The following is a 25,193-nucleotide window of genomic DNA, read 5'->3' as shown; positions in this document are numbered from 1 at the left end:
TTGTAACATACATTGATAACATAATATATGTATTAGAAATAAATATAAATGTGTTAAAAATAATTAATGTGTTAACAAAACTATAGCACTACTGCACACTATTTGGGCACTTGATTTGATGGTCATGTCAATTGCACTTGTCCAGTAGCCCGCATCTTCATCTAATTAGAACGTGTGAGGTTGGGTTGGAAAAGTAAAAGGTCATTATTAGCTGTAGTTGTTGACGTTAATGTGATAACAGAATCCATTATGACAATGAATCTTTTTTTATATTACATAAGCCTTAGAATGCAACAATACACACTCCACAATAAGGTTGGAAAATAAAATTTATACGCCATTTTTTAGTGGTAGTTTGTTCATTCCAATTATTAGAAATTTCAAGTGTGAATCAACTTTCCTTTTAATTATACATATATTTTTCTTGGTGGTCCTACATAAATTCCAATTATTCCCTGATTGATCATTAAGACCCAGTCCCCGAATCTTTTCAAAATCTTATTTATGGCTTCCAAAATATATTTATAAATGAACCTAATTCATTGGACATTCCAATTTGCCCCCATTTTTCATAGAAAATTTTAACTTTGACCCTTATAACTACTTTTGAAAGTATATAATATATGATATATGAATTTAAGAGAAAATTACACTAATATCGTATCATGTTTATAAAAAAATAAATCTAAAATAAATCTAGCGAACAGACGAAGTATTCTGTAATATATGTTCGATTGATTAAAAATTAAAAATAATTAAGAAAAATAGATTAAACTCGGGAAAGCTCCATTATGCAACTTTTATGTACCAATATGTGACCCGCTGGTAAGCCAAATTGTTTACAAGTTTTAATAGATGGTGGCTTAACTTTTATAACTTAAAATTGAAACGAATCACACATTGAAAAGCATATCAAAGTCTATTTCATGACATATAAGAACAACCATTAGATGCTAAGCATAAAGATGTTATGAGTGTGTTTCAGAGACATGCAAGGACAACAATTTACATGCTAAGCATCAAGATTTCATGACTCCATAAAGATAAATAGGTCAACATTTGACAGCTTTTGATTCCTCGTATCAGTATCAATTCCACGCATATTCTTCTTCTTTTTTCGTTTTTTTAAGAACAATGTTATTCAAGATCACTAAACTAGCCAAAATGGCCAGTTGAGTCCTGGAGCCACTTGATATATTCTCCCACTAGATCATTCAGGCCTGAGGTTGATGACCGCAATCGGTCAACAGCACAGCATCACATTCTGTTCGAATCGATTGTAACAGTAATTCAGACATAAAAAGACCCTGAATGATGGATACCGCAAACAGCGAGAAATTTAAAGCCATGAGAACAAAGATGAGAAAAAATGGAAGCTCATATGAACAAAAACATCCTTGTACAGAAGCCGCCCTCCAATATGTACACTAACTAAACAGGTAAAGTCCAACCAAGCAAGTTTATCACCCAAGAAATAGGATGAAACGTATAATTTAATTTATCACTGCGAAAACAAGCTCAATTTTTACCAATCTGTGGCCAAGTGACAGAAGTAGATGATGCATTTCGAAGGAGCTGTGGCAGCAAAAAATGTTGCTGCTGTTGCTGTTGCTGCCAGAGATTCAACCATTCACCTCCCCCCATCAATCCACCAAAGCCGAACGCTTGCCTGCCACTATCAGCAACAATGGTGTCTTCTTCCATCATATCGACTTCCTCTTCAGCTTCTGTTGGCCCTGCTTGAGCTATAACTGGTTCCTCAAATCCAGAGGATGGTGGAAACTGACTTGCAACCCAGGGAACAACAGCCAAGTAGTCTTTTATTATATCTTTTTTTTCTGCAGTGCCAGTAGCTGCTTCTTCCTCTTTTCTCGTTGCTGGGTTCAACTTGCCAGGCAGAAAGACCAGATCTACATGAAAATAAATTTAAAAATTAAAAATTAAAAAAAAAAAAAAAAATACTCTTTGATCTGAATTCCAGATAACAGAAGTCTGGCGTGCAATTAACAATTCAGGAAAAAAATAGGAATTGTAAATGATCAGAACAATGACATAGATTATTTTTTTCATTGTTTCGCTTCTTGTATCTTTATTATTATTTCTGAGATCACAAGAAAGTAAGACTGAAAGATAAAAAAAACAAAATGAACTGAGATGTCATGCAAAACATCAATTTGAGACAGATCCAAGTTGTAAGGCTAAACTGCAAGATTGGGGGCTTTGCTAGTCAGGATAAGTACCAGGTGCATAATGCAGAAGGACCAAAAGACGGAGAGAGAGAGAGAGAGAGAGAGAGAAACTTGACAGGTGCTAGGACTCATTTCAAGTTGTGAACAAAGTACCTACCAAACTGGTAAATTGAGTTACGGCAATGATTGTTCCAGAAGAATGGATGTGATTGAAGATTGAAGATGGGCTTTTAAAGTGCTTCACATCTTCTATTATTCAACTAGATGGTGACACAGTAAACAATAATAATTTACTTAGAAAGCAAGTATAACTAGGATGGCAAATGGATAGATGGATCTATAAAAGATCAAACAGACCAATATAATATATAAATGAACTTTTTAAGTTGTTATTGCGTGTTTGGTCATGAACATTAGCATCTAACTAATAAATGAAGGGCAGCTGGTCAAAATATATCACATTACTCAGTAGACACCCAATTGATTGAGATTAGGTCCAATTCATCAAGCTTGCCTTTAGGTTTCTCGAAAATATTATATCTTTTTCTTTGTCTTTTCTACAGACACCTACAAAAGTGTTAGTTTTTGTGTGTGAATTCATATCATTCATGAAACTGCGCTTTACACGAAGTCAAAGAGCAACAAAATATCATAACTCTTTCACCGACGACGGATCAGTTGGTTGACCGAGTTGACGGATAGAGACAATCAAACTTGAGGGAGCAGGCATGAGTCTGAGGTGCACAACAACTAGGCTCTTAAGAGCGAGCAGGAACCAAGTTTGAGGCTGAAGCAGTGGCAGTCATGTGTCTAGTAAAATCATGGGGAGTAAGACTGCGTCTACTGGTTTGTACTTCTTCAAAGTCGAGCATTCGATAGCTTGAGAGGGGAGTCTCCATGGTTTTTCCTTGTCTAGGGTATTCAATGTAGAAAGTCTGTCTCTTTATATTTCTCTTTACCTAGTTTTTTTAACTGTTCGACTTCATTCTATTAGGGTAATCAGAATTTAAAATTGGTTAAAAGAACAAATGCAAGGTTCGTTTTGATATAAGTGAATCCCATGGCTTTCTTCAAATTTTTTAACTTAATTTGCCATTACATAAGAAGAATAAGGAAACAGCACCAAAAACATCAAAAGTTGAGGAATTGCCTTGCTCTCTTCAATTTTTTTAACTTAATTCATCATAACATAAGAAAATTAAGGTAATAGCTCTGAAAACATCAAAAGTTGAGTCTAATTCATCTAATGAGAAAAATTTTCCTGGTGATGAAGGTTAACTTAATTCACTGGTAAGTTCAATAAATCCCCAAGGATTGTAAAATAATAGAAGTTCAAGAAAGGAAGTTCTTTTATGATCTGTTTGGTTGGAAGGAAGGAAGGAAGGATTGAGGAGGGATAGGAGAGGCTTCCCTTGTTTGGTTGAAGGGAAGGGAAGAGAGAAGCATCCCTCCTAACCGCTGATTTTTTATCTGCACAAAATTGGGTGGAATAGAGGTAAATAATTAAAAATTAAACAACAATTATGAAATACCTATTTTAACCTTCATCTATTTATAAAAGGACATATTTTAGCCCTACCTTGTGAGTTTTGCCCAAGTTACCGAAGCAAATCCGAGAACTGCGTTAACCCTAATTCAAGCTGCATTGACAATAGAGCCTTGAAAAGCAACTGCTAAATTTATACTTGATCCATTCGTTGATTAGTAGTATATGTGTCTTGGCTAGAAGTCATGGACTCATGGTTAAGCATGATCAGTCACCAGTCAATGCGCATGACTGATCAACTTAATGTTAGATTATTGGTAAAAGTATATATAAACTCTCCTCTCCTTCCTTCCAACCAAACAAAAAAAATTTGTCACTCCAATCCTTTCTACTATCCCTTCCATTCAACCGAACAAAAAGTGAGGGAGACACTTTCCCTTGCCTAGGGATGCCTCATCCATCCCTCCCCCTCTCCCTTCAATCTATTTTTCCATCCCTCTAACCAAATGGAACATTAGAGAAAAAGATGTGTCATATAATGGTCTGTGAAAGATTAAAAAGATAGCAAGAACAACGATCAACCTGATGTAGGATGCTGAACTGTCATGAGTTAAGTTTTTGCTAGTGAGTGTCCTAGAAAGAAAAGAACCACAGGAGGAAAAGCAAAAGCACACTATAGAGTGTAATGGAACTTTATCCAACGTATGATGCAGCAGCTTGGTTTCGCAGAAAAATGGATAAAGATGGTCATGACCTGTAGTTTCACTGGAATTAATTACATGCATTCCTGCTATTGCATTTCCTTCTACACTTATAGGATCTTCCAAATTCGCTGACAATGTTTCTATTCTTTAATACACTGTAACTGACACTGAGACACATTAAAGAATAGTAGAGGAAGATGAGAATATTCTTCCAGTTGCTTTTGATGAGTTTATTTTGTTTTCTTTTTAAAAATAAAATACAAAAAATAAGTTGAAGAAAGCTAACCAAAAAAAAAAACTTAAAGTTCAATCTGTGATATTAAGAGAGATTTTGTTTTTTTTTTGTTTGTTTGTGGTTTTTTTTTTTTTTTTTTTTTTTAAGTAAGATTTCATTAAAGGCGGTCAAAAGGGGAGTGCTCCTAAAGGAAACAAAAGGTCAAAAGCAGTCCACAACGACACAATAACTTTAAGCTATCCACAAAATCCAAAAGAAGATCCATAGAATTACAATTCTGCCCATTAACCCAAAAAAATAAAGAAGAGATATCTTCAAGTCAGAAGCGTCCAATAATCTGGCTCTAGCAACTTAACTTCAAGATGAAAAAAAATCTTTAATTGAGAAAAGGTAAATTTTGAACTTGAGGCAAGTCAAATGATTAATTTTAAAAATAACACTTGAAGAATAAGGTAGCAAATTGTGTCAACAAAATCTAAAATGACCATTCAAAATTTCACCAAGAGAACTGAAAAGTTATATAACTTCTTGATATTTTAAAATAAGCAGGAGATAAGAGACCTGAAATACACATATTTTCCTCTCTTCACTCTCCCTATAGTATAAAATTTGTTTGAGTTAGGAAATCTCCTACTGTTGTTTATCTTCTGCTTATCTTGTACATGCTTCTACAGTGGAGAGAAAGATTATTCAGAACTCCAAAGTTAATTGAGGAATGAGTACCTTAATGGTAAAAGTTCTCATACTTTGAGAAATAAAGGGGCTACAGAATTTCATTTCAGAAACGTAAAAAATATACAATTAACTCAAATTGGAATCAAGACTCGTTTACAAAAAAAAAAACCAAGGCTTTGATAGAGGGATAGCGAAACGTTCGCGATCTTGACCTAAAGAGGGGAGTGAATAGGTATTGGTGGTAGTTTTAGCACCTTTTTGAAATTCAACTAACTTACCAAAAATTCAAATTTTAAAAAAAATATATTTAAATATCAAATAACAATAAAGCTATCATGCCTATTATAAGAACCATTCAATCAAAAACAAATTAAAGCATAATAAAGAGCAAAATGGACAGCAAGACTTTTGTGTGAAAAACCTAAATGGGAAAAGCATGGGACTTAGTCCAATTATATCAAAATCCACTATCAGAAAGATATTATGACACGTTAACAATTCAATAACCCCGTAACCCCTAGTTACCTCTTGACATAGACTGATCCTCAAACCCACACAGAGATTCTCCAAGCACACAGTCTGCTTCTTCAACTGTAATCCTGATCTCCAAACTAGTTGTTCACTCCAATCTTGGTTGTTTGATTGCTTATTGGTGTTGAACTTCTTCAAATTAGGTCCACAATAGTTCAAAGTCAATACACATACATCACACTAACCAATCTCATGTGTGATGATTGATGAATGCTTAAAGGAAAAATATATATATTCACTTAATGATGCTTAAAATCTCTCTAGCATATATGTCTATGCGTACCTTAAGGTTTGTGCCATATTGGAGTATATTTATAGACAAACAAAGAGTTGTAGAGGGAATAGGATTTTAGGGTTCTAATTTGAAAAGGATATTGGCTTTTCCAATTCCTTGAACGGCTCGATCGATTAAAGAACATGCGATAGATTGACATGAATCCAGTAGCCTTCGATTGGTCCGTCGGTCAATCGAAGTGCTCTTTAATTCTATGCTTAGAAAATCTTCAAGCAAGGTAGTTTCCAAAAACACTTTTATCAACTCACCTAGGATTTCCCAAATCAAAAGATGACACCTACAAACCCTAATGCATGACCCCTAATTTTTTGGTGAGTGCATATAGAAGTGTCAATTACCTTTGTACCCATATGTAGAAGATTACATTTTTGCCCATCGTTGAACCTTAAATTCAAACTTTGACCTTGTCTAAGATGTAACTAACATGACACTTACTTTTATAAGTCTAACTAAAATAAAATAAAAACAAAAATACAAGCTCTAGTTTTGAACCACAAAAAATACAAAATATGTCTACCAAAATCCCATTGACCTAAAAGGAATTAGGAAGTATTCCAGTGATTCTTGGGAATGCTTAAGTTCGAAATTAATATGATTTCATTTTAGAAACCCAAGTCATTGTGCTGACAATATAGTGTACTCTTGACCATTTGAGGTTCAGCAGGACCGAAAAGTTGCATTATAAACTTGACCAACTGAACCCAATTAACTTGAAACCTTAATTTATTCCCTTAACTGCTCCCCGTAGCTTATCTATTGCATCCATGGTAATTGACATTAGAATTTCTCATGATTCAAGATACAATAATTTTGCTTTAGTAGTTCTATTATTTATATCACACAATGGGCTTATAATTTTTTCATATTAAAATAAGTAAAAATACATTTTTAATGCATATAATAAGGTTATGTGTGTGTGTGTGTGTGTGTGTGTGTGTTGAGACTAGTAAAAACTTACCGGCAGGGAAACATAGAACGATATTTAGACAACATTATCTTTAATATGCAAGCCGTTTATTTTGTTTAAACATCAATTCATCATCAGAAATTCCCTCGCTGAGAAACAAAATGAAAGGGAGAATACAACATACTTAACTGATCGTTAACTTTATCATTGTGGAACAAATACTACTAAGTCTACAATTGCGGAACAAAGGTGATTTTGTCTTCTTTTTTTTTTTTCTTTTTTTTTTTTTGGCATACTATTAAAACACATAATCAAGTGCAAGAAGAACAAGTATTAAATTAAATTGCGAGGTTCAAATTCATATATGAACAAATTAAAGCAGAACAATCAAAATGCATGGCCATTTACAATTATGTATCAAAACCACAACAGGGAATTCACTACTTACTCTTTAAGCCAGGTACCAATTCGGAATTCAGAACAAACAAAAAATCCGAAGAACTGGGAGATTTAATTAACGGCGTGTTCGCAGGTTTATAGAGGACAATTGCCCTGTCGTCCACAACCGGAGTTTCTTCTTCTACCATTCTAGAGCTTGTGGAGGCTTGTTCTGTTGAAACCAACCCTTGATCATATAACATAGAAGCCCTAGCATTTTCTTCCTCTCCTACATTCATATATAAGTTGCCATCCTTGAATTGCCCAGTCTGCCCAGAGAAGAGGGTATAGTATATTAGAAACTTGCAGAACGGGGTATTGTAAATTGCTTCTAAAATTTAATGGAAAATTACAACAAGTGCATACATGTATAATTCGTGTATATATAAATATATAGATAGAGATTGTATGTATAATACGTGTATATAAATATGTATAGAGAGAGTGTGTTGGGACATACCAATCTTCTGAGTTTTGAGTAGCAAGAAGAGAGGGAAATATCTATGAAATCATTGTACAATGACGTATCGTCAAGATCCTTCCGCTTCATGTTGAATGCATGAATCAGTATAATCTCAATCGTTAGGGTTTCGGGACAGGACTTCTTTTCTCTCCCCTAGGGTTTATGTTTTAGAAAAATAAAAAAACAAAGTAAACAGCCGAATAGAGATAGTTTGTAGAGTGAGTGAGAGCCTACATAAATTGGGAAAGCTTACTAAGCTAATAGTAGGTGGAACTAACCACTAACTCATATAATATCCCGCCTGTCACTTTTTATTGTTGCAAGGAGAAATTATAGGGTACCCAGGATGCCCCGTCAAGGCGACTACTGGTACCTCATCTAAGGATATGTTTGGTAGGGTAGATCTGAAAGAGAATGATAACCTTAATTATGAGAAAAAAGAAAGGGAAGATAATTTTAATTTGGTATTGTGTTTAGTTGATTAATGAAGGAAAAAAAAGGAAAGGACAGTGATCACGTTTGGGAAAAAAAGGAGAAAGAAAAAAAAGGGAATTATTTTAATAAATTGACCATTATACCTATATATATATACAGTTTCTAGGCCCACGAGAAAAGAAAAAAAAAAAATTTAGCCTCTACTGTCTCTAGGGCAAATCATTTCAGCCTCTATTCTCGTTCTCAACTCCATCTCTCTATTCCATTCTCAATGTCGAACTTCTCTCTCTCTCTGTGCAACTGCAAACTACTACAAGAATCAGAAGTTCAAAACTCATATATTGCGGTTTATATATTTGTCTACAAGAATCAAAACTTCAAAACCCATATCAACATCATTTCAGATTATTCAAAAAATCAAAACCCAATTTCAGATTGTTCAAAAAATCAAAACCCGTATCGATCAAAACCCATATCAGATTGTTCAAAAAATCAAAACCCATATCAGTTTCCATCGCCCACTGTTCCAATTCGAGTTCGCCGTTCGCAAGCTTCAGCCGCTGCCCCCTCTTTCTCTCAACTCTCAAGCTTGCCCCCCTCTCTCTCTGCAACTGCTAAATCAACTAATCAAGGTCTGTAATTCTTGTTTTGCAAACTAAATTCACATGTAATCAAGAGCAAAATTGGCATATGAAATCACACACCAAGCCTCTCCTTCCCTTTCCCTTCATTTCCTCCTATTTTTAGGAGGTTAAGAAATTTACTGTTGAAGGCTTTTGTTAACCCTCTAAACCCTTCCCTTCCCTTCCAACAATTTTTGTCAAACACAAATTTTTAATCTCCCTCCATCACCTTCCCTTCCCTTTCCTCCCTTTGCCATTGCACCAAACTACCCTAATAGAATAATGCCTATGTAATATTTTCAAAACATTCCATGTTAGCTTCAACTCAACCAAGAAGGAAATTAAAGAAACAGAAAGTTAACACCGTCCATAAAAATTCAAATTTCAAATTTCACATTATAATAAATCTTTTTCCTCAAATACCATAAAAGAAAAATTTTTGGTTGGAAAAGGAATAAAGCTGTTTCTTACTCCTCAATCTCACAAATGGATATCAAAATCTACCAGAGTTTTCCTCCATTGCCGGATGAACACACCATAGATCTCCAGAAAATTCAAAATGATTCTCGTTTTGTCTTTCTCTGCGTATGAATTCTTTTGTCACTATTTTTGTATTTCTCTCAATTTTTGGGGTCCATTGTTTCCAATGGGTTTGTTGAATTTTTTTTAATTTGAATTCATATTTTGATTTTTGGCTTTAAATGGGTCAATAATTTTATTTTGTTGTTAATTAATGTTATGTTTGAATATAGGCAATTCCGAAAAAAAGTAGGGGTTTTGGTTTTTGAGCATCCCATTGGTGGTTCTTCTGGAAACTCATTAAAATGCTGTACTGGCCGGTATAGATCTGAATGTTTGCTTTGCAGTCCAATTAGTAATCCAAGGATACCCATTATTTTTTATATTGATTGGATTATCAACCACTAAATTTTACTATTATTTTTATTAACAACAAATTTTCTCACAAAAATACCTATTATTTTTATTTATTGAGCCTTTTTTATGAAAAAAACATCTACCAAGAGTAATCTAAATTAATTATTTGGCGAAATAAAGCAAAAAAAATAAAAAAAATCTATATTTTGTGAAGTCAGGGGACTTTCTTTCTTTCTTTTTTTTTTTTTTTTAACAAGTACGTCACTGGACTTATATCTTCTTGTCAAAGGCTTCATATACCTCCATCCTTCCCATTTACTCGAATGTCAAACAAACATACATCCTGATCTTCATGGTAAAAAGAACTCGGATTTTGACAAAAGAATGAAAGCAATTTCTGCGAGGCCTAATAGACAAAGAAAACATGATTCCTTCGATTGTCCCAACCAGCTTGGTCATACCTAATCTGATCTTATATATTATTATTGAAATTTGTAATTGAGAGATGGAGGCGGAAGATACTTGACAAACGATTAGAGAGACCATTTAGCTTTTAAATGTTAGTGTTTATTGTTTTTTGTATTGAGCCATTCGCCAAATGACATACACAGATCTAGACTTTACGTCCTTACAAGTTCCGGATAATCTACCATCAACATTAAATTGTATAATCAATTTATGTTGAGGCATGCAGACATGCACAAACACTTACAACCTTATAAAAAAAACACTTGGTATACCCTTTTAAATTGGTTTAAGGGTTTAAGTAATGATATGAGAACCTCAAATTACAGATTATGGAATAAGATACAAATTTACTAAAAGTAAAGGCAATCACTCATTACAATCCAAAAATTACATAGTATCCTCAATATGATAGAATTCTTGGAAGAAAGTACCACTTTCTAAAACAAAATAAACCAATATCAGACTATTGATCTTGAGAAGTCATTCAACTTCAACTTTCATGTTGGCCAATTGGTAGAAATCCTGCACAAAAAAAAATAAATAAATAACATAACATAAATAAAAATAAATAAATAAATAAAAATTTGTATGTGGTTAGTTAAGAATAATGTTGTCTAGAATAAACTATAGAAAAAAATATACAAAGTTATACCAATTAAATCATCATCTTTTAGGGAATTAATAGGATTTAAGAACTCTTGAGATATTAGCATTTGTCAGCTTCTGTCACGATTACCGAGGTTGTTTGAGATGACATTCTACAAAAATGTTTTAAAAAATGTCATGCACAAATGAATATATAACCTATAATGAAATAATAAAAAAATGCACCTTACTTGAAATTGATGTGGCATGTGATTGTTGTAACGAAGTAATCTTGCAAAAGTGATACCATGTTCATTAAAATTCCAGATTGAATTGAATGCCTATAAGCCATAAAATGCAAATAAATTATTGACTTACTATATGAGGACGGGTTATTAATGTATTTTGAGTTATTAAAGTAAAATGAAGTGTACCTCATAGGAAGGACTTGGATTGTAAAAATTAGCATGCATTGGCGTACCAAATGAACGATCATTCATCATAGGAACATGGCCAACTCTAGTGTCTGAGCTACTAAAGGTGCTAACTGAATGCTTTACACTTGTTTGTGCTTTTGGTGCTGAAATAAATAATTATGACTCATAAGTTTAGTTGTGTAAATTCCATATGAAAAACAAATTGAGTAAATGTAGAGAAAATTGTGTTACCTCCTGCCTTCTTACATTTTTTCTTTTCCATATGGCTTTTAACCGTGCATTGGTTACTCTTTTTTCCCTTACACGTACAGGATCCAATATGGAAATATCATTAAACTGTCCACAACTTTCCGTGGTATAATCACAACTAGAATCACCACTTCTTTTATTGAGATTACAAGACTCCATCAATTTTTGAGTTTCATCCCACATTGATTGCACCTGACTTTTTGCCACATTTTTTTACTTTATCACTCAAAACCAAGTAATTGATAGCACGATAAGCATGTTGAAGTAAGAAGTTCCTTTCTAGAGTTAGTGGTGTTTTTTTCTTTATGGATAACTCACCTTGTTAAAAAACAACATTTTTTATCTTTTGCACATTTATTCCATCTATCAATAATATTTTAAGATGGTATCTCAGTGATATTCCACAAATTGATAACCTTAAGTACATGCTGACACAACCATCCCGCGGACTCAAACATCTTACAAGAGCACTTGACGTTATAATTGGAGGAGTCGTTGTAACAACCCGAACCCGTGGGTCCGAACCGTTAATCTAGTTCTTACCCGGACCTGAGGTTAATTAAGGGTAACACCATCCTTTACTAGGCTCATAAGAGGTATACAAGTCATTCTAAGGTCCAAGGTACTTTAAGATATGACTTGGGAGGAAAAATCAAAGGTACTGGTCAAAAGGGCAAGGTCGGCCGGTTGATAGACCTTCGTCGGCCGGCTAACCTACAGAATCGGTCGGCTGAAACGATCACAAAAATTGCATGCTCTAGGGACTTTCTTTAGATGAACTATCGGCCGGCTAGAGGTGGGGTGTCAGCCAGCTGATGATGGAGTTTTGGTCGACCGACGGTGAGGTTCGGTCGGCCGAAACAAGGCTTCTCAACTACACAACTCACTGGAATGATCTCGAGATGCTTGTCAGTCGGCTGACATGCCTTGTTAACCGGCTGATAAACCCTGAAGTGCTGCTAAGTGCAACCTGAAGGTCCAAAAACTCCAGGCTCTTTGTGAGTCAAACCCAATGCACAGCCTATCCCAGACTCATAACAACAGTCATACATATCACAAGACATCATCATCAATGAAATTAATCAAATAACTCATAGTCATCTAACCCATCCCAATATACCAAACATGATTGTCACATGCTTCCATGGCCATACACAAAATACATCAAATTATTAACTAAAATACAAATACATTGTCAAATTATAACAATAAATCAATTACATAGAATTGTTTAAAATTTTCAAAATATACATCATAATACAATATGATACAAGGAAAATCCTTTCCAACCTCGTCCATGTTCGTGGAAGATCAATACCCACTAACTCAACCACGTGACCTGAAAAAAAATTATAGAGGAGTGAGCACAACGGCTCAGCAGAGATTGCCTAAGTGGCACTTCCTCAAACAAAGTAAGTAATCCAATGCTTTACACACAATGAATAGGTAAAAGAAGTGGGATCAAGCGAGGGATTTCACATATGGCGCTTAAATTTCCAAATAATCCTCATCACTATCACATATAATGCAATGCATAAATGTTAATGCAACTCCACGTCACACTATACCTACTCTTGTTCCCATATCCCATCCATACTATCATGTATCCACACTTCACTTCCCCACTATCACACATCTACACATCTCATTTACACTCTCACCTCTTTTATACCCAACAGTATCCTCATGCCATGCATATGGAGCATTTTAATCTCAATCATTCAATTATCAACATGCTTTCATTATGCAATAAACAATTTGATGACCACAACAAGATAATTGAATAACTTAAGCATGCTTCAACACACACCAAACAATCATAATAAAAGTAAGATATAAAATCCACCACATAGTCACTTTTTACATGTCATTAGAGATTCGTATACAAAATAAACATTTAATTCCATCAAATCCATCAATTAGACAAAACTCAAGCATGAACCAAAACCCTAGAGTTTGCATCATTCAATTAACACCAAATTGACATGCCAAAAGAGGGGAAAAATATCAAATTAACTACTAAATCCAAGGAAAATCGACAATTAGACAACTCTACCTCAAATTGATGTAGAAAACCCCAAAATTCCAAATCCAAGCCCAAATTTCTGAAATTTCAAAGTGCACCAAAAACACTTTTACTATGATCAAATCGTAGATCTCAACGAGCTCTCTAATTTGCCAGAAACGGCACCAACAAACTCCCGACGATTGGAGAGAAATCAAGGATTGAAGATTGAAAGAGGAAAAAGAAAAAGAAATAAGAAAAGAGGGAGAGAGAGTTGTGAGATTAGAGAGAGAGAAAAGATGAGACCAACTAATGGTCTCATGACCGTTTAGAAGAAAAGAAAATAATGGTGGGCCCCACCAAAATGAAATATCTTTTTCTTTTTAACTTTCTACCACTAATATATATATATGCATACACTTAACAATTCACAACCACATCTAACACATTAAATAAAATAAATGTGATGCAATTGGACCCAACCATAGTCCCTGTACACAACAATTCCTGTAACGGGTCCCACCCGAGACCAACCGGCCCGAAAAACAAAAAAATGCCCAAATGGCAATCATTGCATTTCAAAGAGTCGTGAACTTAATAAAATGCCCCAACCAACTCTCGAACACACTCAGCACACCCCACGGTGTCTGGCACGCAAAACGAGAAAAGATGAAATACCCTCGGAAAATTCAGAAATTCCAGAAAATAAAAAATAGTGAAAAACAGAAGTATTATAGTCGTACTCTATAATGTGGCACTCTTTGTGATGCTCCTAAAATACACGATAATTGTGGAGTTTATTAAGATTACGAAGTTGTTCCAAATGCACATATAAACTAGAAAGAAACTCATCTTCAAAGAGGTAATAAATATTAGTTGTATAAACACTAGCTGTTTGTTCCAATATTTCACTCTTTCTTATTTTTGGTTGTACCATTCTATGTTTACAACGAAAATCTTCATGAGTTTTTGCCAAACGCATCTTCTCACATTGTTCTTCATAATGTAGCACGAATTCTATTAAGGTTATGGTCTTGCAAGATATCTTCTTTAGAACATTATTCATACTCTCACTCCTTTGAGTGGATTTAATACGAAGAGTGAAGGTGTCTAAGCTAAAAGCGGGACACCACTTTTCTTTTAATCCATAAAGTGTTTTAAGCCATTTATTGCCTCCATCACAAAATCTTCCAAACATTTCATCCCAAGTTGCTTCAAATTCATCCTCTTTTTTTTTCACAATGTAGACATTTGTTAAATAAACATTTGAACTCATACTTAGCATACAAGCTCCCAATGTTTTAATTTGCATTTTTCGAAATGTGTCATGAGCAAAGACGATGACAAGTATTTGGAAAATTTTTCTTAATGGCATTTGTCATTGCTTGACACAAGTCGGTAAATATAGTCTTCGGTGCTTTATTCTCCATTGCCTCTAAAAAAAGTTTCAAACAACCAAATAAATGAATCGGTAGTTTCATCTAACAAAAATGCACAACCAAATAAAATATTTTTTAAGTGATGATGACCCCTACAAATGGAGTGAAGATCATGTTATATTTGTTTGGTAGATATGTGGTGTCAAACACCACAACATCTCCGAAACAATCATAATCAAATTTTGATCTCCCATCTCTCCAAAAGAAATTTGCTAAATGACCTTCATTGTCTAATTCTTCATCGTGATAGAACATATGATCTTCAATTCGACAACACCTAAAAATGTTTCATTATACTTTGCGCATCTCCTCTTTTAATCAAATTTTGTTTCTTTTCATTGATAAAATTGTGACACTCTCTTTGAGTAAATCCAACATGTTCTGACCCACCAACTTCTTTTAAAATATATGAGTAGACTTTTGTCCCTTTTATACCAGCATCAACCATAAAATTAATAATGCTAGTGCTGGCAGAATTTATATTTCTATTTATTCTTAAAAATTGTCTCTCTTCTGGAGCAACAAAATGACGGTTGTGATCATCATTGAAATGACTTACCTTCCACATTCCATTTATAATGAAAAATCTAATTGAAACCTTATAACCCATTCGTGTCACCAATCTTCTAACCTTTTTCGGATCGGAAGGATCACCATATCGATAATGTAATACCCCTGATTTCAAAAGGATAGTCCTGGTATTTATTAAATTATTTAAATTGCATTTATATTTATTTAATTGTTTATTTATTTTATTTTTTTATTTAACTGGCCTTTTGTTTTTATTTGTATTAATTGTTGACGTGATCATGTGTTAATTGTAATTGTTTTCATTGCGGTGATTTAATGATCTTTAATTATTTACTTGTTTTAATTGAATTGATTTAATTATAGATAATTATTTAACTGATGTAATTTAGTTGTTTTAATTGAATTAAGTTAATTAAATTTAATTATTTTTAACGTGACTGTATGGAGGCACACATATAGTTATATTAGGGTTTTATTTACACGGATGTAGCCGACTTAGGGTTGGTTTTGTATTAGAATTAGGGTTGTGTTGAAGCCTATAAATACAGTATTATATATTGGTTTAGGGTTACAAAACAAAACCTTATTCACTGATACTAATACCGTGAGATAGAGAGATACAGAGAGTGGAAACTAGGACGTTATCGGAGAGGTTCAAGGATACACGGACGGAGTGCTTCTGGGTTGAACCAAGAGCACCTGAGGTGTAGAGTAGGAGTCTCAGACGTGGACAGAAGTTTCAAAGACAGTGGTTTAGAGTTTCAAAACTGAAACTCAAGGCAAGTTACTATTCTATTCCTTCCCTTTAATTCGTGTTCTGTGCATGCTAGTTAGACTCCAGGGATTTAAATAAAGGTTAAAACGGTGGTAAACAAACATAATAACATATTTAACCTCGTGAATTAACTACTTTGCATAATCGTTGAGTTTTCTGGTACTTCTTTCTTATGAGGTTTATGATTAAGCGTTGTTTTAATTGAGATTAGTAATACAGTTGGATGCCTTGTAATTAATCTGGGACTGAGTTTGAACTCTAGAATAAGTGCTTAGAATAGTCGTTAATTGTACTAAAGTAATTTGCATTAAGTTTGTGATGATTTGCTTAAAAGGTTTCTAACGGTGGTTCTGTAAGCGTGGTTTTAAAACTTGTGTTGTTATGCATGTTTATATTGGATCTCAGTGGTTTAAATTTATCTAGGACTAAGATTGAACCTAGAAGGAGAATTAAAACATATTACAGAGGCTCTGTTAGTCACCGGAGTTGGAGACGACAAACAAAAACGGAAGACGGCTCTCAAAGGAAGAGAGCCGGCTTACCAAAAGAGGGAGCTGGCTCACCAAAAGAGGGAGCTGGCTCTAGGGCTTGAGGAGCCGTCTCCACAAGGGTGTAGAGCCGGCTCTACAAGGGGTAGAGCCGGCTCCACATGTAGTGGAGGTAGCTCCACTAAGGGGGGAGCCGGCTCCAATGTTTTGGAAGCGGCTCCAACCTCTTCTCTCTTTAGTTTTCGTGTTCTGGGTTTGGGTTTGGCCTGTAGGGAGTTTTCTAACTTATTCCAGAGGCTGTGGGTGGTTTATACAACTGTTCCAGAGATGTAAAAAGGATTTGGAAGTATGTTAGTATTAGTATTGAAGCATGAGACAACTTACGGTTACATAATACACTGGTAGGTGGAAGGTTGAATAATTAACTTTAGTTGCTTACTGTTTTAGCAAATTGGTTTCTTTGCATGATCTTAAATTGGAAATCATGTCTCAGCCGTTTTATAGGCATATATTATTTATTCTGGAAAAAAATATGTTTGCTTAAATGGAAATTAATTGATGTTTTAATTATACTGTATATTGCATCAAGTTATGGTACTGTTTGGAGGAGTTGTATGCGTAATCCTATTTTATGAATTTGAAGGACTGTAATAGAGTTTCTAAATCTTATATTGGATGTGTATTTTAATCATAAACATATTAGACTGTATGTATGTTTTTCTGGGGTATGGTTGATGACTATCTATTACTGTGTTGTCAACTGTATTAATTGGAGAATGGTATGTACCGGTATGGGACGGTGACATACTAGGTATGAACTAGTTCAAATACTAAGTCCTGCCTAATTTGGATTAAGGTACGGATTAACCATATAGGTTAAGTCCATTACCTACTTGTGTCAGGTCAACAAAATAGTTGGATGACTTAATATGGTTTCAGGACGGATGATTATACATATACTAGACCACTACACAGATAGATTATATTTTGTATTAGGAGGAGTACGGACTTTATATATTTATTATATGGTACCATGGTATGAGCTTGAGTCTCAAGACCATGGTTAGGGCGCGTATATTGCCTAGAATGGATAACTGGACATAGGTGTTGTTCCCTGGTAGGTTTAGGTACACATGACCACATTATGTGCGTTTTGCATGGTATTTCTACTCAGGCTGAGACAGTCCTACTGGACTAGCGAGCGTCCTATAGTGTGTACTATATATATACATATGGACTGCTCTAGATATTGTTGAGTCTTCCTAGGATGTATCTGCTTATCGGATTACTGTTTGGATCGTAGTAGAATATGACTTGCATGTGGGCCTGACCCACTCTTTTATTTTTCAGGTGTTCGTTAGTTCCAGGGTTAGAGCTTGGACGTGCAGAGCAGATACAGACATTCATTCCTCCGACTACGTAGGAATCTTTGCTATGTTTACCTTTAGCTTTTATTTCAGATATTTTAGTTTCTTTTGGGATTTTAATAAGGGGTCCACTGAATGGATTCCCGAGTTGTAACTTATGGAGTTTTGGAGTTTAGATTTAACAGATTTCAATAATTATATTTTGAGGATTTCAATTAGTATTCTTCCAGCTTATTATTATTATTTATCTTATCTTGTATTCTGTGTTCGGTTACATATTAATTGTTTGATATCCCTCGGGTTTGGGCCTGGGCCTGATTAACCCGTGTCTCGGATCTAAGGGGTATCACAGATAATGTCCTAAAAATGCACACAAATATTCACGTTGCTTGATTACTCCACCACTTCCATGTCGATAATTTCCTTTTCGAACACTAAAACTTTTCTTCAAAGCATATTCACAGTACAATCTATATACTTCATCATCACTAAAAACTTTCATTCCAATTTTAAGTTCGTTAAAATCTCCATTTTCATTTCTCAACAACTCTGAAGCTGATGACTCCATTTTGATAAGTTGCCTATTAAAATCACAAAACATATTTACAATAAGAAAGCTGTATTTACAAAAACATATAAACAAGTTTTACAGTACAACCTAATTCCAAACAAGTTATACATATTCCATCTTTCCAAGGTAGAATGTTGGTTGATATAATATTTTTACTATTACATCCTAAAGTTAAAAAATCAGATTCTATCAAACTACTATTTTTACTATTGATATGACCTGCAAATACTATTACTTTTTTAACACTTCAATTAATTCTCATTATTAGTATTATTTAAGCAAAGATCAATACATAAATCAACAAAACAGATGACTGGTGTCTGGTATGACACATAGAACAAAAAGAATAAACGCAGTCCATTAGAAATATAATATAGCAGTAATTTTAGATTTTCACAAAATTAAAAGAAAGTGATGGGAGAAGATAGAATAATGATTGGTAAAGTCATACCTCTTCCGATAACTTCTTCGTTGTAGGATTTGTCTGTAAATCTTTCACACAAAATTCTTCTAATTTTTTTTTCGGTCAGAGAAGAATTTTGGGTGGGATGGAGTAAAATATTTTGTTATACTCTCTGGGTTTGGGTTTGGGGAGAAGATTTTTGGGCGCCATTATTTTGGGCGGGATTTCTGTTTTCATGGATTTCGTGTAAACGGTATTAACTTTCTCTCTATTTGATTCTCTGTTTTGGTTGATATGGAATATTTTGAAAATATGACATATGACATTATTCTATTGGATGGGGGTACAAGTTAGTGGCCCTGACGTGGCACCCCTGGGGTACCCTATAATTTCTCGTTGCGAAGGGGTCACTTTGTCTATTCGACGAATGCGATTGAGTCACCCTCTCTATTTGACGGAAACTCAGACACCTCTCAGGCAGACTATAATACCTCTATATTTTAAAGGATTTATTTTATTGTATTTAATTAGTTTATTTATTTTATTTACCTTTATTTATATTTAATTGATATTATTGATTAATTGCCTTGGTTAATTTAATTAGGTATAAATTATTTGTTTATTTGTTTGATTATATGACTTATGTGCTTAAGGTATATTTAATTGTTATTATGTGTTATTAATTGTAATTATTTGTTTTATTTATTGTTTTACTTATTTTACTTTTTTTCAATAGGTTGGGTTTTTATATAGTTGGACCATAGGATTTGGGTTTAGCTTATTTGGAGGGCCTTGTTGGGTTGTATCAGAATTAAAGCCCCTATAGTATATTTATTATATAAGCCCATATACTATATTATATGGATTTTTATTTTATTTTATAATTATAATTATATATATTTATTTAGAATCATTATTATCAGGGTTAGTATTGTACGTATAATCAAGAGAGAGGAAAGAGTTGAGAGATAAAGAAGGAGAAGGTAGAGCAACTAATTTAAGGTTGTCGGAGTTGGAGAAGTTTACGGTTTGATTTTCGATCCGAAAATCCTAAAGCGAGTTCTTTTATACTATTTCCCTTAAAAACCATAAGTTTTGCACTTTATACTTGACTTTAAGGTTTAATTCAAAGGAAATTGAACATGATTACATATTTTAATTTTATCTATATTGTGGTGTTTATTGTAATTAATTAGATATGATAGATAACTCTATCTCTATCTAATTGGAGTTAGGATAAGAAAGCCCTCTTAGATCCTCATCTTTAACCCGAGACGTTTTAACCAACTCTCTCATGTTATATATTCACATACACTGTGATACAAAAAAGTCTAGTACACGATACAAAATATATAGAGAGAGATAGAAGGTTAGGGTTCCACAAACCTACATTGGGAGTGATAGTAATTGTGGTGGATAGAAGAGATAGTGTGCGGGGGCGACAACAAATTGTTGTGGTGGTCGAGAGAAGAAAGATGCAGGGACAATAGTGGGAAGAAAGGGAATGCATAAGGGTAACGACAATGGTTACGGCGGTTGAAATGAGAGAGGCGGCGACAATGGTGGTAGAGAAGAAAGAGTGTGAGAGTGGTGGTGGAGTAGTAGAGAAAGAAAAGTTAGATTTCTAAAATCCCTCAAATTGACTTAAGGGTAAAATTGTAAATTCATTTTTCTTTGCTTACATTAATATTTTTATGAAAAGCAAAAGATACTCTAATTAATACTTTTTCAGTGGAACTCTTTGAGTAATTCGAAATATTTTGGCGGCTCCAAGAGCAGTTTATCCTCTATTATATTACTGAATTTTTTTGGTGGTTTGGGATATGATTTTTCCATCATCTATTCAAGGGCTGGCCCAAAAAATCTTTGGGGGCATGTATTAATTTCTTTTAAAATTCGGTTTTTTTGTCTTTTAAATGACTTAGGATAACTCTCGACTTAATAAAATACTATAATTGATTTCCGTGGCGGCTTAACCTATAAATTTGTGACCTAACATTTAAGCAAAATCTTAGTTGTATTATGTCAAATACAAACTTAAATAATTCGAACACAAAGTATAACACCCAAAGCAAGTAAAATGAAGAGCAATTAAGAAAAGACGAGTGCCCACTATTCATATAAAGAATTGAACGAACATATTTGCAATTAAGATAACGGGTTTTAGGCACACGTGTATGGCACCACTGTCGTGCGGGAGGCGCAATATATGGCAAATTCATATATATATATTATATATATATATGTGTGTGTAATGTGTGTGTAATGTATATGTGCGCGTATTGGAAATTGGAATATACGTTACAAAGTTGCTGACGGCACTTCTCTCCATTAACGTGGGTTTGTTGAGGCCTCATGAAAATGGCATGCGAGTGCTCCAGATGGCCACCTCTTATCTCCTCCACATCTTTCCAAGCCAAAGCAGCCCAGTCAGATTTTCACTATGTTCCCACCTATCATTCTACACTTTTGACCTTGCAGTTGATCCAAATTGCGAACATGCCATTCCATTTTTTGCATTCTTCTCTATTTTCGCTATGTATATTGTTTGTATATATATTGGTATACATATTCATGTCTCACCTTTAGTGACAGACATGTAGTTCTATTTTTTCTTGGTAATAATATTTTAGGAAATACTAGTACTTGTTACATAATTCTTTGTAATATATATATATATATATATATATATATAAGCTTTAAATAGCTCTAGTACTTTATCTTAATTTATGAAAAAAAAAGTCACCAATTTTTCACATAATTTTAACCCGTTTCCTCACTTACTCTAATTTTAATGTTAACATTTTCAAAAGTTAAGCAATAAGGAGAAAAGTTCCTCCACACATCAGGATGCGAGGAGGTTTGTCTTTATGATTCACGAGACCCGTATTGCTCTTTTTTTATTATTTTTTTTATTCAAAATAATAATATGATTCACTATACGTTTTCGGTATAAGTAAGAAATATCACTAGTTACGTGACACATAACTTTTTTTTTCCTCATGAAATAATAGAGGGTTTTGAAATTAAAAGAATAAATTAGTAATACTAGCTAATAACTTAAATTTTTGCGAGGATGCAGTACATGTTTATAGTTGTTACAACTATAAAATTATTGACACGTGATGACAATGATACTATCGGGTTATATATATAAAATTCGTTTGGTCATTTTATTGTCTCTGAGTTTGTTTTTCCTGTTGAGTACCATTTTGGTAAATATACCAACAGCAGAGGCATATAATTGTAAACCGAGAGGCGAGAGGGCTTTAAAAAAAGAAAGATAACTCCAGAATTAGGCCGTGTCTCTAATTTAGTAAGAAAGTAGTCATCTGCTTTACTCTGCCGTAGTTTTTATGGTTGAATGTTGCATTGAAAGAGGTCCATATACATATTTCTTACTGTTTATATCGTAATATATATATATAGCCAAGCTGGTCAGACACCAGAAAGAAGATAGCTAACTAGATAGAGAAGAAGTGCAAATTAAGGTGCCTAGAGAGAGAGAGTGTGTGTGTGTTCTGGAGAGAGAAAGAAAAACAAAAAAGATGGAATGGAAGAAATGTTATCTGGATGTGATATTGGTGCCATTGGGTTTATTGATAACTGTGGCTTACCATGTTTGGTTATGGCACAAGGTCCGAACCCAACCGATGACGACTATAATTGGCACAAATGCCAGTGGACGACGCATGTGGGTCTCAGCTATCATCAAGGTAAACTATATATATATATATATATATATATATACATATATATACATTCCTGTTTACATGTAATTAATGCTGTGACATTTGATTGCAAACTTACAATTAATCCAGCACTACATATATTTTATATATATAGATAGATATATATGATGAACTAATGGTTTAGTTATAAGAACCTAATTATGAATACGAACTATTTCTTGAATTTGAAAAAATCAAAGCCATGTAGTACTTTTCCTAAGCTTATATATATATATATATATATATATATATATATATATATGTATGTATGTATGTATGTATGTATGTATTATATAAAGAGCAAATGGTTTAGTTATAACTCATTATGCATAAAAAAATATTTCTTGAATTTGAAAAATTAAAGTTATGTCCAGGTTTAACATCTATAAGTGTGTATTATATATATATATATATATATATATATATATATATATATATATTTACGAGTAATAATATCTTGATTGAAGTGAGATATACCAACAATCATTGTGTAATTTAGCATCACATTCAAGGACTATATATGGTGGTCGGTTAAGGAAGGATTAAATTAATTGTTATTTTTATCAATAAATGGGTATATATGTTGTTCATAAAAATACGGATTCTTTATTCTAAAATGATGGTTCTACCCTCTCTGAATTTACCTTTTGGTCACATAATGAGCACTGTCACCATGGATGCGACCAATCCATTATAGGAACCCCAAAATGTAGGATTTTGAAGTGCATGTACTACTTTATTCTAAATATGAATTCTTAAGAACCAATTTGAACCCAGATAAGAAAAAAGACTGGCTATATATATATATATATATGGATATATATATTTGATCCTTTTTGGATCCCGCAACAGTTGGAGCCTTGGGCACTGAACCCATGTATATTTGTACTTGTACGGATATATATATTTCATTTACTAATAGATACATATATAGATATTGGAAACACACACGATGCCTTCCTACTGTGTGTGTAGGAAGGCATATTGTGTTTGCAATATCTAATTAGGATCTGACTAGCTTTCAACATTTGCATGCACAATAGTCCCATGTCTATAGACAACTTTTATGACATGATGATACTTTGTGCATTGTAGGCCACAATGTAAGCCACTATATGTGATATATAAATGTTTAATATTGCTATCCCAATCAGGAAAAAATTGAGAGCCACCACCAAAAAAAGCAGTGACAAAGTCCTTAATTTTTGGATCATGCATGTCGACATTTCCTAAAAAAAAAATTCCCTGTGCAGGACAATGACAAGAAAAACATACTGGCCGTCCAAACCATCCGAAACACGATCATGGGGTCGACCTTAATGGCGACTACATCCATCCTTCTGTGTTCGGGCTTGGCTGCCGTCATAAGCAGTACTTACAGCATCAAAAAGCCGCTCAACGACACCATCTACGGTGCTCATGGTGAATTCATGGCGGCACTAAAATACGTGACACTATTGCTCATCTTCCTGTTTTCGTTCCTGTGCCACTCTCTCTCGATTAGGTTTGTGAACCAGGTGAACTTCCTCATAAACTGTCCGATGGACCACACGTGCATGGTGATCACACCGGAGTACGTGTATGAGCTTCTTGAGAAGGGCTTCGTGCTGAACACGGTCGGGAATCGGCTTTTCTACGCAGCGCTTCCGCTTCTGCTTTGGATCTTTGGGCCTGTGTTAGTGTTCTTGTGTTCAGTCACTATGGTCCCAGTGCTTTACAACCTTGACTTCGTGTTTGGAAGTGTTAGTGGAAAGGTTGATGAGAATAGAAATAGTAGTGACTTTGAATCATCAGTGTAACAAGTTTTATATATTAATTTTAATAACATGATTTGAGTGCTTAGTTATGTGCACGTCATTGGGCATTAATTAGTGCTTGCTTTTTGCTTTTTTAATATTAATCAAGTCAATCATCTCATTCTGCACTATATATTAAAGTGAGCTTATTGGATTCTTCAATGGCTATAATATTAATTGTTTGCACCGTATATATATATATATATATATATATATATATATATATATATAATGACACTCTATCTCATTCTCGAAGTGGACAAACTTCTTCCAATTATGAGTCTGAAATCTTATAGATTATTTATTTATTTGGAAATGGTGAATTATTTTTTCATGTAGGGACGGTCAATTATTTTTTTAATGATTCGAATCACTTCTTGGTCCAAAACTTTTGAACATAAATTATCAACATTGGAATCTGAATCCTCTGGTGTATTAATTACTATTATTATTATTATTATTTTTATTTATTTATTTTTTGTATCTGTTTT

General features: G+C 33.8%; 2 protein-coding genes across 2 annotated transcripts; one reads left to right on the top strand and one right to left on the bottom strand.

Moving 5' to 3' along the window:
- Positions 1 to 1,360: 1,360 nt before the first annotated feature.
- On the bottom strand, positions 1,361 to 8,206 carry LOC132284359 (uncharacterized). The gene is made up of 3 exons (XM_059786462.1): positions 7,921 to 8,206; positions 7,471 to 7,729; positions 1,361 to 1,910 (listed from the first exon to the last, which is right to left on the bottom strand). Exons 1-3 carry the CDS (start codon positions 8,008 to 8,010, stop codon positions 1,519 to 1,521), a joined length of 741 nt encoding a protein of 246 aa, XP_059642445.1. The 5' UTR covers positions 8,011 to 8,206; the 3' UTR covers positions 1,361 to 1,518.
- Positions 8,207 to 22,451: 14,245 nt separating this feature from the next.
- On the top strand, positions 22,452 to 24,803 carry LOC132285888 (uncharacterized). The gene is made up of 2 exons (XM_059788115.1): positions 22,452 to 22,891; positions 24,160 to 24,803. Exons 1-2 carry the CDS (start codon positions 22,724 to 22,726, stop codon positions 24,703 to 24,705), a joined length of 714 nt encoding a protein of 237 aa, XP_059644098.1. The 5' UTR covers positions 22,452 to 22,723; the 3' UTR covers positions 24,706 to 24,803.
- Positions 24,804 to 25,193: the final 390 nt, after the last annotated feature.

The sequence above is a fragment of the Cornus florida genome, unplaced genomic scaffold (assembly GCF_030987335.1).
Source record: "Cornus florida cultivar Cherokee Brave unplaced genomic scaffold, ASM3098733v1 CherokeeBrave_3.0.0_Hap2_Chr11, whole genome shotgun sequence".
NCBI classification, from domain to species: Eukaryota; Viridiplantae; Streptophyta; class Magnoliopsida; order Cornales; family Cornaceae; genus Cornus; species Cornus florida.
The sequence above is the reverse complement of the archived record's forward strand: the minus strand, read 5'-3'. Positions and strand labels throughout refer to the sequence as shown.

Coding starts and splice junctions, on each gene's coding strand:
- LOC132284359 (XM_059786462.1), bottom strand. CDS start 8,010: ATGAAGCGGAAGGATCTTGACGATACGTCATTGTACAATGATTTCATA. Junction 7,730..7,920: donor ACTCAAAACTCAGAAGATTG/GTATGTCCCAAC, acceptor TTCTCTGGGCAG/ACTGGGCAATTCAAGGATGG. Junction 1,911..7,470: donor ATTGGTACCTGGCTTAAAGA/GTAAGTAGTGAA, acceptor ATTTTCATGTAG/ATCTGGTCTTTCTGCCTGGC.
- LOC132285888 (XM_059788115.1), top strand. CDS start 22,724: ATGGAATGGAAGAAATGTTATCTGGATGTGATATTGGTGCCATTGGGT. Junction 22,892..24,159: donor GGGTCTCAGCTATCATCAAG/GTAAACTATATA, acceptor TTCCCTGTGCAG/GACAATGACAAGAAAAACAT.